At 36.1% G+C, this 14016-nt stretch overlaps 1 protein-coding gene across 2 annotated transcripts in view; it reads right to left on the bottom strand.

Annotated features, from left to right (window-relative positions):
- The window catches only part of LOC124794626 (lysosomal alpha-mannosidase-like), a 154015-nt gene that overhangs the window by 34040 nt on the left and 105959 nt on the right, over positions 1–14016 (bottom strand). Inside the window, exons 7-9 of one of the 2 annotated variants that reach the window (XM_047258133.1) lie at positions 7163–7296; positions 6467–6686; positions 6142–6341 (exon numbers count right to left, since the gene is read on the bottom strand). In XM_047258133.1, the coding sequence (XP_047114089.1) occupies positions 6142–6341; positions 6467–6686; positions 7163–7296 (554 nt within the window). The remainder of the gene's footprint in view (positions 1–6141; positions 6342–6466; positions 6687–7162; positions 7297–14016) is intronic. The other variant, XM_047258125.1, reaches the window with a different exon arrangement.

The raw sequence follows: 14016 nt of genomic DNA on the forward strand, positions 1-14016 counted from the left end.
ACCTCTTCACTTGTGCCTTCACCTCTCCTAACGTCACACTGATTGTCATCTAACATCGCCTCAATTTTCTATTCCATCACCTTGTAAATTATTCTTGTCAGCAGCATAGTTGCACAAGGAGTTAAATATTTATCTGCCTTTGAATCACTGAGATTGTGTGGACAATATTCTTCCAAAATTCTGATGTTATGTCTCCAGTCTAAGATTCTAAACACTTAGCTCGAATAATTGTTTAGTTGCTCTTCCCAAAATGATTTTAGAAATTCCAAGGCAATGTTATCAATTCCTTTTGCTTTCTTTCATCATAAGTCTTCCAAAGCTCTGTTAAACAATCTCTACAACTAGGTCACCTATGTCTTTCACACAGACACTTTTCTTCTATTACATCAGCAAATAGTTCCTCCCTCTTGTAGAGACAATCAATGTAGTATTTCCACTTATTTGCTCTCTCTTCTGCACTTAAAAGTGGAGCTATTTTTTGCACTTGAAATGTTGACAGCTTTGCTTTTTATTATGCACTATGTTATTTTGACCTTTCTACGTGCTTCATGTCTCCTTTGAATGGCTGTTTCCTTTTTTCTTTATTCGCATTTTTTCTATGGCCAATTCAATTCAGCTTCTTTGCAGTTCCTGTTGATTTTACTCCTAAGTGACTTGTATTGCTGTATAACTTCCTTTTTTTCCTGTGCATGTCTTTATTTCTTTCTTATGTTGACAAATTAATTTTTTTTCTTTTGTTATCCAATGTTTCTTTTCACAGTTCCCTTCCTTGTATCAACTCCTGTGAATGGCATTTTTAAGGATCTCCATTTGCCTTAACTGAACTGCTTAGTGTAGTATTGATCATCACAATACTTAGAGCCTAAGAGGACTTGAAATACCCAACATCATTGCTTAATATTTCAGTATTACACTTCTTTACACATTGCTTCTTTCTGATGATTTTCTTAAATTTTAAACTATTCTTCACCATTACTAAATTGTAGGACGAGTCTATTCTGCACCTGGGCATACCTTACAATCCAGCATCTGATTTCAGAATCTCTCTCACATCATGAAGTAATCGAGGTCTTTTTCCTGGTATATCTCCTCCTCTTGTGATTTCTGATCAGTATATTTGTTATTACTAGTGAAAATTTATTTCAGTACTCAAAAGAGTCTTTCACCTCTCTCATCCCTACTACTGAGTCCATATTCTACAGTAACTCTGTCTTTATTAGGTTTCCCTATCATATCACCCATGAGTATTAGAGTAGAGTTATCCATTCAACACACTCCTGCACTTTCTCTACCCCTCTATCTTCTGCCTTTGACACGGGCATATACACCTGAACTATTGTAGTTGTCATTGGTTCATTATCAATTCTGAGACAGTTATTCAACCCCTGTACTTTTCATAGTAACTCACTCTTTGTTTTGCTTTCCTATTCATAACTACGCCTACACCATTATGTCCATTTCTGTTGTCACTGATAAATTATATAAATATGTCTGATCATAGAGTCTTATATTCTTTCCTATTATTTTTAGATTAGAGCTTTCCATTTCTCTTTTGATATTTTGTAGCTTCCCTACCCCACTGAGACTTCTACACTGAGTGCTTCAACACAAGGAATGTTACCCTTTTATTGGTTTTACAATCATTGTCTCATAGTCATCTATCCCTTGACTTCACTAAGTACTTTCTTTACTCACAAAAAATTTGCTTTAACTTCCTGAGGTCAAGAAATTTCTACAATATAATCCAGAATTCTCTTCTCCATTTATGATCATTGAACTTGAGACAGCCCTTAGCCATACAAAATGTAGAAAAGCTATAGGTACAGATGGGCTACGCCCTGAATTTTTTGTGTACAGTGGTCCTACAAAGTGAAAGCAGCTAGTTACCCTTTTCAATGAAATGCTTTGGATAGGAACATCACCAGTAAGTGATAAAGTTAAACCAGGAGGAAGGAACAGCTGCAGAGCACTTTCACCCAATATCTTTACTTAGCTTCCCCTTGCAAATTAGTGAATAGAATCTTCTCAGACCAAATAATAGGACAAACTAATTCTGTGGTACCACTTAAACTAGTTGGATTCAGGCCTCATAGAAGCTGCTGTGAGCAGGTACTCTGACTTCTCGCATACAAACTGCATGCCAGAAGAAACTGAAGACCAGGAAAGTTTTTGTTGAACTGCCAACAACTTATGGCATGGTGTAGTGCAAGGCCCTAACACTGAAATTTCTGAAATCAGTACCTCGGAAGACTGTACGTAACCTCTTAGGCAATCTGAGCAATCAATGGTTTCAAGTGTGCTAAGGTAAAGAAGGAGAGTGAATGATGCGTACTCGGTGACAGCTTGGCTCAAGGATATGTTCTTGCTCTGGTGTAATTCAGCCTCTACACAACAGTTCTGTCAAACTTGACCAGCAAGAAATTTCAGTATGTAGTTTACCTTGCAATTTCATACTGGAGGGAAGATTTTTCTGAATGTGAAAAACACCTAACAAACAGCCTCATTAAATTTTATGACTATCTTAAGACATGGCAACTTAGACCTAATGTTCCTAAAATGGAAGTACTGTTTGCCCATGATAACTTGACGACTGTGGTACTGCTGCCAGAAGAGGAGAAAATCAGTGCCATTTTAAAGATATTCATTTGTCTCTGTGTGCTACCAACATCAAGCTGTCCCTGAAGTCAAAGTATTATGAAAGGCTTGTGTCCACTACCAAGTAATTTCTGTAAGCACTTGCTGCAAGCACTTTTTGCACAAGTGCCATTACTCTTAAAAATCAGAGCGATCTCCACTGTTGTTACATTATTATTAATGAATAAAAATTGTGAATAAGAGCTAAAATTAAAAAAAAAAAAAAAACAGAAATGTTAAGAGGAGTACATATTGATGTTACCAAGAAATGTTATTCAATTAACTAAAATCAGAGGTCTTCACTCAGATTAAAGACTTCGAGGGCATCATATGTAAATTTCAAACCTCTCTTGTATTTTGTATAATCAAATATTCGATAACAGGAAACAAAAATGTGGCACCGTGTCTCACCAAGAGACTGCCTTTTAATTACTCTCATTTTTGCACACAGTATTAATGGCTTTTATCACAAATGTATGCATTTATGTTTATAGTAACTTTAAAAACCAGCAAAAATTTAAAGACATCTGTACGGCCACTTTGCTTTCCCTTCTGGTGGAACACATTGATTGATAAACTCATTTCATACTTGTTTTTCTGATGGTGTCAATTATGTGTGTTTATATGATACCTTTATTTTGGCCCATTTGTTTTTGTGCCATTCTTCTTTTCAACACTGATATTTTCAAACCAGTACTGAACACACACAGCTTTTGTAAGTTTGAGAAAAACTTACACAAAATGAGAAATTCAGCAAGTATTTGCAGCAAGATACAAGAAACTAGAACAAATCTTCAGCCTGCAGCAGGGTGTATGCTGATTTGAAACTTCCTGACAAATTAGAACTGTGTGTCAGACCGTGAGTCAAACCTGAGAATCCGGTTTGACACACAGTTACAAGTTGTCAGGAAGTTTCATGCAAGAAACTGTTTCCCCTTACTTGCAATATGATTTCATGATTATGATGTCAGAATGGTTGCGAGACAGGCAAATAAACTGCAATGTCTCCATGACGAAGGCTGAACTGTTATCCAAAATAAAGGGAAAAAAAACCAGCCATGAAATTGTACATCATGAACAAAATCGCTGAAAGTAGTGGCCACAAAGCAGACCATTTACCACCCTGCAACTGCGATCTACATGCAATAAAACTGGCAGGGGCCACGTAAAATACAATTTCAGGCAGAACAATGTCACTTGTGACATGTCAAAGGAAAGAGTGCAGAATTTTATTAATGTTGCTTTTCTTTCAGTAACCCACATGACTTGCAAGGTTACTGCAGGTATGTAGCAGCAGGAGTTAAGAGTATTGGGCACGAGATGCAATAATGGAAATAGCCATCGATGAAGTTATCGTCAATTCCACACCCTCGAGCAATGATTACCATGATCTTGAATCAAACACAAATGACTGATCACTTTCACGCACAGTTAATTACACTTTGTGAACATTACTACATACTGTCTTGTGTTTAATAAATGCAATGTGCAAACATTAAAAAAATCAGTTTTTGACTTTTGACTTTCAACTTGATGTGTTGTAAGCTCTACATTCATCTACTTTCATTTTTCACTATTTGTGATAAATAAAGAATACATAAGTTGTAGGTAAAACTCTCGGGCTTGAATATGTCAACAAATTAAATGATTTCCGATCTGAGGAAAGTGCCACTTAAGCAGGCAATATTTCTACAAGTGCCACCCCTGATTTCATGTTAAGCACAGAAAGCGGGTAGTGGTGCAGCGCAAGCAGCCAGCACTGCCTTCCCCTCACCGATCCTCTCCCCTCTGCAACCTTAACGTGGGGGCATAGCTCGACAGCCACTGCAACAATTGCCAGCTCATAAAGGACAAACAATTTGTCTTTTACACCTCTCTAACCATCTATAATCAGCAAAGATCAGTTCATGGTTTGGTCACCTTGACATAGTCAAGTACAATGGTAAGCTAAGATACCTTTGTGTCACATTAGACAGAATGTTGACATACATAAAAGCCTTTCCAACACAAGTAAGAAAGTATAAACATGGGTGCACCTAGTGAGAAACAGGCAGATAGTATATGGGGAGCAAATACATTAGTTCTCTGTGGAGCTTCCCATGTGTTATACTCTGCAGCAAAATACAGCAGATCAGTCTCACTACAAAGTGCTCACTAGACGAAAGCTGTCGTTTATTTGACCGAAGCTATGAGAAACATTAGCAGCAGAGTCAGATTTACTCCTGCATGCTGACTACCAGTACTACTGAACATCTGCCCAGTTCACCTTCATTGAAAGGTAGCTATTTGCAAACTCTGTCATCAAGATTGAAAAATTTAATCAATCCTTCTTCACAGACTGAATCTCACTGCCTGTTAGACCCTCTCAAAGACAGAAGACTAACATGAGAAGGAATCCAAATGCTCTCCACTTGATTCAGCCAGGGTGCTAAATAGAAAAATGAGTGGAAGGTATGAAAAGCCAGGACCAGGAGCTTATTCAACTGTTAAAAAGTTCCAGGTTTTCATCGTCTTTCAGTGGTGTGGATGCAGCTCAATAGATTCAAGACTGAAGAAGTTATGTGCAAATATGCACAAGTGGGGCTTTTGCACTGACAGTACATGTGACAAAGATTCAGGTAGTGAGCCACATTGCAAATGAGTGCCTGACAGAAATTTTCTTGGTGGTATCAAGAGCCTACATGAAACATTTGATGAAGTGCTCCACTGAATTGAGTCTTCTGACAATCATGTGTAGCACAAGCTGTTGAATGTTTATATTGCGTAAATAGTTAAACACATCTGTATATTTTGCTTAAGAATGTAAAACAGTTTGTGGATCACTAAAACCCCTTGACCATCCCCACCCAAACTGGAAGACACTTTAATAGAAAAGGAATATTACACTGTTAAGGATTACCTAATAAACTAAATCTGTAAGTAATGTTATATAAAACTAATAGTGTTATCAATACAAGTCAAAGTGTTGCTCCAAGTAAACATGTTTTATTGAATGTCTTAATATTCTTGACTTGCCCTGCATTAGATGTCTACTCAATGTATGCAATGTAACCATAAAACAAAAATAAAAAGCAAAATAATCACTACTGAAAACATCAAAATTTTGTTCCTCCGATATGCCTGTCGGTAAAGTGTTCTACCCTCACCTTTATGTCCTTTAACCTCTCTGTATCCAACTTTGACTTTTATACTTAAGCACAATATCTTACTTTAATTGCTTCCACATTTTCTCATACACATTTCCTGAGTACAGAGTGTTGTTAATATACTTCAAACATAACATATCCTTTAATTGTCATTGGTTTCCAAAAATAAATTGTACTATTTATAGGATTACCACAAAGTCTACAATATTTATTGACGAGTACAGACATTTGATCTTAATTTCACCCAGAAAAAGATCATTGTTATGGAATATTACTTAAGACTGTACATTAATCACAACATAAGTTATTTTACAAAGAATCCCCAACATAGAACGAGTGGCAATCATGTTTTCAAACTTACTTAAAAGCTGCCTCAATAGCTTCAAGGCATTCTGAAAAGCCATCTGACAATATCCGGGCATAATCCTTTGCTACATGCTCCTTCTCTGTACCTGTTATAGCATCGTGGTGCTGCATGACACCCATTGCCTCTCTCATCCTGTTCAGATCTTTCCAGTCTTCGGGTCCCACACTAGCCAGGGCATAAAGTTGTTTGCAGACCTGTATACATTAAAGAAGTTTGTTCTAGATGAAACTCCACTTCAATTGCATTACAGTTTCTGGTTCTAAAAGATACAGGATGAAAAGGGGGAAGGAAACTAATACCCATTTAAATATTCACTCACCTGCAAAAAATTATTCCCTAATCGTTCAAACCTTTTCATGGTTGGCCTTGATGTAAAATAACCAGTCCAGTAGGAATGTGGATCACTTGCATAAGGGAAAAAGTCATCATTTTTCACAGGCCACATCAGATCTTGATCATTAAGAGCCTTTAAATAGCACGCAGGTGTTGAGTAGAACACATTTAATTTGGTTCCATTTGATTTGTTTGCATTGACATACCTATCAACAAAAATAAGGTCAAATAAAATAAATTGGAAACAAAGACCATTATGCAGTCCATCAAATAATCATTCAAACTAAACAAAAAATATTGCATCTCCTTTCAATTAAGAACATAATTGCTGCAAAAATGTACAGGTATTTTGCCTTTTCCTACAAGAGCTATTTCTGCTATGTTGTTTCTTTGCATTCTCATTGTGCTGTACAGAAAAGTCTTATAAATAGTGTTATAAGTGACTAGCTGTTGATGAAGAAAAGCATTTAATTCACTATAACTTCTTTCTCGCAAAAACAAATCACAGCATCATTGTTACACTTCTAAGTCTCTAAAAGGAATAAATTCTTCTTATGAATTCTACAACAAGAGTGAAATAATTCATGGATGACTATGGATACTATAAACTGAATGTATTCTGTGCATAGACTATGTCACTGCACTTCAAATTCAGTTTGGCATATAAAAGAGAACTCCTTACCAAATTAGTTTATCCAGATTCTTAAACCACATATGAGCATCCTGATAGTGAAAATCATCTCCCATTGTGATTAATATGTTGCTGGAAGTGTAAAAGTCAGCTTGTTTTTCTGCATATTTAGTAAAAAGTTTCACCTGCAGATAAATACTTTTGTTTTACTTTATAGTTATGAAGCAACCAGCATCAGTTTCAATTACTGTTTGGAACACACATGCAATACTAAATAACACAGGATTCTATGGTAAAGCACAATAATCCAAACACAATAGTTCTGCAGCTAATGATACCATAGTCTGACATATGTCTCTGTTATATATATATATATATATATATATATATATATATATATATATATATATATATATATATATATATATATATATATATAAAGATGAGGTGACTTACCGAACAAAAACGCTGGCAGGTCGATAGACACACAAACAAACACAAACATACACACAAAATTCAAGCTTTCGCAACAAATTGTTGCCTCTTTCCTGATGAGGCAACAATTTGTTGCGAAAGCTTGAATTTTGTGTGTATGTTTGTGTTTGTTTGTGTGTCTATCGACCTGCCAGCGTTTTTGTTCGGTAAGTCACCTCATCTTTGTATTTATATATAATTTTTCCCACGTGGAATGTTTCCTTCCATTATATTGATATCATTAATTTGAATCCAACAATTACGTTTGTTATTGTCACTGTTGCATTTCGAAATCTTTTCTGTCGTCTTATTTTCCTCTTTCTGTTTTTGCCAGTAGTTTCACTTTGAATTCACCTTCTCCTTTTTACCGTAATCTGCTATACTATTTTATCCCGCCTATATATATACTCAATAATACGTAACCCACTTCCAAACCATAACCAAAAAAATTTTTTGCCGCTTTCAGCACTACCGCCGCTATAATATCCACCGTTTCTAGTTCACAAACAGCTCCTTTCACCTTTTAAACAACCATTTCGGCCAGTTCTAATAACTTTCACTTTATTTCCATTTCCGTTTTTCCCACACCACTGATCATTTTTAGCCGCTTCCCACAGGTTTTAACGCGATTATTTCTTCGTCAGACAATTGTTAGTCTCATTTTCATAATCTGCCACCACAATACCACTCCTTTTAATATACTACACGCAGTTTTTTCGAAATTTTCCCGAATTTCTGCGTCCTTTAACGTGTTTTGGCGGCAACACAACCACCTAACCTTTATGCACATCGTTATCTACCAACCCAAGTCCAACATAGCCCAGCTGTTACCAACACCTTTTCGCCTTTTTTCATTCCAGATCTCCTGTTTCTTTCCGGTTCACCTTTATCTCTCCCCATATATTTATATTTTTATTTTCATTTTCATTTCACCTCATGTTAACACTTTCCACCTTCTAATACCATGTCACCCTCACAACACCCCCACAATGACCCCATTAAGTTTTATTTACATTCCCTCCGCAAATATCTTTCCTGATGAGGCAACAATTTGTTGCGAAAGCTTGAATTTTGTGTGTATGTTTGTGTTTGTTTGTGTGTCTATCGACCTGCCAGCGTTTTTGTTCGGTAAGTCACCTCATCTTTGTATTTATATATAATTTTTCCCACGTGGAATGTTTCCTTCCATTATATATATATATATATATATATATATATATATATATATATATATATATATATATATGGCTGTCTACTAACAAGTACACTAATTAAATATTGAGGCTGTAGTTTTAAGAACTTTTAAATTTTTTAAATATTGTGAAAAAGAGAAATGTAGGAATCAAGATGAAAAGAGCAAGATGTATGAGAGCTAGAGAGAAGGGCAGAGGCAGTCAGGAGATGAGTCTCAGAAGCACTAAAAAATCAATAGCTGAGAGTCAGATTGCAGAAAATTATTAATGGGTTTGTAGGGAAACAAGTCAGCAGCATCAATTTTTCTATACAATTGGCTACAGATGCATTCAGTTCCCACCCCATGATACCTGGGCATTGTTAGTGATTTGGGTTTTGATGAGTTTAAGATCTTCCTCTGAAGCATGACGTGACACCACAGACCCAGCACTGTACCTCTGGTAAAACAGGGTAGCAGGTGCAGATGTGGTTACCAGCCACTGCCAGCTAACTTGGTGGAACTCTTGAAAAATCATCAAGGAAAAATGGGTGCTGCATACAATTCTATGTAGTGACTTCACAATATAATTGGTATAATGAACTTATAGGAGGAGTGATACTCCTGTTACATAATATTTCTTGGGTTGGTCAGACTAAAGAGCTCAATTTGTAAACATCTCATAATTTCTGTTATCTCTAATAAATATGATGTTCATGTTAACGGTGGGGAAGTTGATGAAATTTAATATCTTGTAGAATATTAAAAGTTTTTCAAATCAGTATAAGAAATAAGATAACTCAATAAAATATTTGTGCATGGTGCTGCTGATTTCAGAAATGGAAGATTGCTTTTTAAGACTTCCATGCAACGAGCGAAGACCTCACAAGTTGTCAGAAAATTGTAGTCCAAAGAACTAAACTTGAAAGAAATCAGTGTGTGCAAGTGGTGGTGGGAACGTTTTGTAAACAGAAACGAGTGGCTGTTATACAATATATACCAGTTCTTGCTTCTTGTATTTAAGTCAGCATGAACTGAGAAAGTGCCACATCTTGCCTTTTTCACACACAATATTCTGTAAATCCTGCACGTACAAAGCAGATTCTGCATTCCTAATTTCTTAACAGCATTCAAGATTTTATCACACTTTGGACCATTAACAAAAAGCATATGGAATGGGTTCTCAAATATGTGACTGCCCTGAAGGCATTTTAAATAATGTAAAGCAATATGTTGTCCTTGGCTGTGAGTGCTCCTCAGAGACAAAGATAACACCAGATAAGTGTGATTAACTGTTCAGGTTCCTTATGTACTGAGATGGTCAATTAGTGTGGGCAATAATCTAAGACTATTTATCAATAAGAGCTCAGATACTGAGCATTATATCAGATGGACAGGTGTGATAAAAGAGATTGACTGTGCTTCTTTTGGAGGAACCAAACATTCTTTTAAAATGAGTACGGTAGCAGCACAACCCTGGAACAAAACTGTAAGCACTGTTAAGAACAAATTTAGAGTTTAATGCCTTATTACAGTAGCTCCATTCAAGAAGAACAGGAAAAGGGGGCAGTTAAAGCCCTGTTAACCCCTATATTCATTTACAGTGATTTAGGGAAACCACAGAGTATCCAAATCAAAATGCTCACATCAGGATTTGAAACATTTCCTCCCAAGTCCCAGTTGAGGTATTAATAATAACCAATGCGTCAACACATCACAGTTTTCTGCTGATGTCTAGTTTGCATTAACAAGCGTTACTATCACTGGCACTGCTTAACAGTTACTGTGGACTTACTGCTGTCGTGATTCGTAACAAGAGACTAACTGCTTTAAAAGTGTAAGCATATTTTCCAAATTTTTAGCTCTTGCAGTCAGATAGCTTTCATACTTAAATAATTCTTACAATTGACACACATAGCTGCCAACATTGAGAAGTGACTACCAGTAATCACATGGCAAATATGAAAGTTGGGGTCTCCCATGAAAAATTTGGGGGGGGGGGGGGGGGGGGGGGGCAGCTTAGTTCTTAAGAGTTCAACAACCCATTGACATCGAGGTCATTTAGAATGGAGCTGGAGCTCAGGTTGTGTCAAGGATGGGGACAGGAATCGGCCGTACCCTTTCAAAGGAACCATTTGCCTGGAGTGATTCGGTTGGAAAATTTTAAAAATTAGAGTTGTGTGTTAGGCCTTTAAACACTTTATTTCAGACACTTTCTAGCCCCAAATAATGAAGATCTTCCAGCAATTAAAACAATTGTAAATGAAATATGGCTAAAGCTAAAAATGGAAAAAGCTAAAAATCAGTTTGATAAACAAATATGCTTTAGAAACATTTGTGATTTACAAACACTGCAAAATCAAAACATGTATATATCTCAAATTATTAATTAAAAGGAAAGTAAAACATGTGAACAAAATACACTTACATAATGAGATGAGAGGCCTGTCTTCAGTGTTTTCTACAAAAATATTTACAAGTATTCTCATCTGCCTCTTCTTCCTGGATCTGCCTCTACTTGTATAACACAGTATCTTCACTGGTGACTGAAGACAATTTTCTCATCAGTGATACTCTTTTTGCACTCTTCGCAGCCTGAATCTGAACTTTGAAAAATTATTTTGGTAACGTGCTCTTCCTGAAGATAAATGTTTTATTTTACTGATGCTCAAAGAATCCGAGGTTCCCATATTCATACTAGACCAAAATTCAACACTGTTTTCCCTATCACTTCGAAAAACTCTCACAGGCAGCATTACTATAAGGAATAAGCAGTAAAGCAGACGTAAGCTGGTTAAGTAATGGGTATTTTTTAATGCCTGATGCATCACACATAGCAGATATTTTGTACCAAGCAGTACCAGCTCTTTCTTCTTCCACCATTAAAAAGTCATCAAACTCTATTTTTCCCCCACAATTCTCAGGATGTCAGGAAATAGCTCATTTAGCTTTACAACAGATTAAGATTTTGTTTTTCTAGATCCAGTATCCTATAACTTTAAAGTATTTTTTTAATAAGTCATCATGTAGTGAAAATTTTTCTTTGATTACCTACAGAAGTTGATAAAAATTCTTCTGACATTTTCATAAAAGTTTGTAACTACAGATTTTTCAAGCTTGATATAATGAGTGTAGCTTATAGTGTCTGCACCAATGACAATAACTTCATCCCCTTTGTGATATATATTTTTTTGAAATTTCAGTTTCAGCAGACTAACAGAAATATGTGCCACAGAAGAATTGACAAATCTTACAAGCAAATCTGTGAATAAGTTATTTAGGATGGTATGAAGTCTGTGAATTACTGGCTATTCTTTCAGAAGGAATACATTTGCTTTGGTAAATAATGAAAGGTATTACATGAGAAAAGAAGATATAGCTTAGTTACTGTATCTTTTACAATAGAGCGCACTCTACATAAGTGAGAGTTGTTTACAGTTTTTCAAGTTCCCTCCTGAAAAAATTTACAAGAAGTTCCCATTGTTCAATTATTCTTTTCTATTGACTGGAGCAGAGAACTATCTTGAACAAGCAGAATTCAGCCTTTTTATGGGGTTTATTGCCGTATATATTTTGACAAAGTTTAAAAGTAAACTGTCTTTTTTGGAGAGAGTAGAAAATCCATTACAAATTCTTCAGCATCACAATATTGTAGGCTTTTCATGCCTTTTTCTGCAGCTAAATGAAACAGGTGCCAGGAACAAGACTAAATTCTTATGTCTGGCTGAACTTTCTTCAAAAAAGCAGCATTGTATCTGCATTATCACATGCAAATGAAATGCAATTTTTCCAGGGAATTCGTTTTCTTAGGAGCTCTCACTACTCAAGAAGTTAAAAATTCCTTCGGCAGTATTTAAATCTGATTCCAGCAAGGATAATATTGTGGCACACATCTTTCTATGTTTAACATAAAAGCAAGTAATAACAGTTGGATATAGTTTCACATCTTTAATGTCTGTGCTATCATCAGTTGCAATAGAAAAGGTGTTTTCTTTTAAGTATTCTACTACATCATTGTATGTTCCAGATGTTGTTTTAGTTCTCCCACAACTGTATTTTTTAGCAATGTGATAATCAGGAAACATGTTTTTGAACAGCTGTGAATTATGATCTGCACAAGAAATTGGCAGGTCTTGTTCAGCAATAAATGAACTACAAATCATTTCAGCACTGGTGACTGAGTCTTCGTACAATCATTCATTTGAAGAGTTAAGGTTTGTTAAGTCTGCACGTACTTTAGACAGAACACAACAGCAGTCATCACGACCAGTATGCTTTATAGAAATGTCTCGTGAACACATTGTACAAAACACAAGTCAGTCTGATTTATATGATTTTGCTAAACATGGCCATTCTTTACTTCGCTGTTTCTGAAATTCCCGTCCAATTTTACATTTTTTCATAACACTGCCATCCACTGTGCTGACACTTTGGTGTTACACAATATGACTGACTGAACTTGGTACAGTACTTTTCTCACTTTCACTTGGGATATCTTTCGCTCCGTTTAATTTTGCATTATCATTTTTGTCAGGCTTTTCTTTACCAACACTATGAACAGTTGCTGAAGAAACAAAAAAAGTCTAATTACTTACATTTTTAACAAACGACTAAAACTTTTCTTAATGGCTTACACAGTGTTTTTGAATTCTAAATGGATGAATATTACCACCGAACACAATGTAATGAAATGAAATTATTTATGGCATTGTTGGCCGGGAGGCCCCATCCGGGGAAGTTTGGCTGCCGAGGGCAAGTCTTATTTCAGTTGACGCCACATCGGGTGACTTCCATGCCAGACATGAGGATGAAATGATGAGGACAACACAACACCCAGCCCATGAGCAGAGAAAATCTCCAACATAGCCAGGAAACGACTCCGGGTCTGCTACATGGTAGGTAAGCATGTCACCACTCAGCTAAGCAGGCGGACACACAATGTAATGATTACCAAGCAGTCTATACATAACACATGCGGCACAGTCCTGGCATGTCTCTCTGCATGTGCACTAGACTTAAATACCCTGATCACTGGAACTACTGTGTGAAATTCTAAGCGGACTGTATGATTTTTGTGGAGTAACTCATTCAAATTAAAAATTTCAGACTCAGGGATGCTGTTTATTAAGCAATTGTTTCTTTTTAATTGTTAATTAGGTAATTTTTGTTCCCTTATGTAAATATCATAGAACTATGTTCTGGATGCACAGGCACATTATCGCTTCCTAGCATGCATGCTCATATTCACAGGTCATTACAA

This window comes from Schistocerca piceifrons, chromosome 1 (genome assembly GCF_021461385.2).
Source record: "Schistocerca piceifrons isolate TAMUIC-IGC-003096 chromosome 1, iqSchPice1.1, whole genome shotgun sequence".
NCBI classification, from domain to species: Eukaryota; Metazoa; Arthropoda; class Insecta; order Orthoptera; family Acrididae; genus Schistocerca; species Schistocerca piceifrons.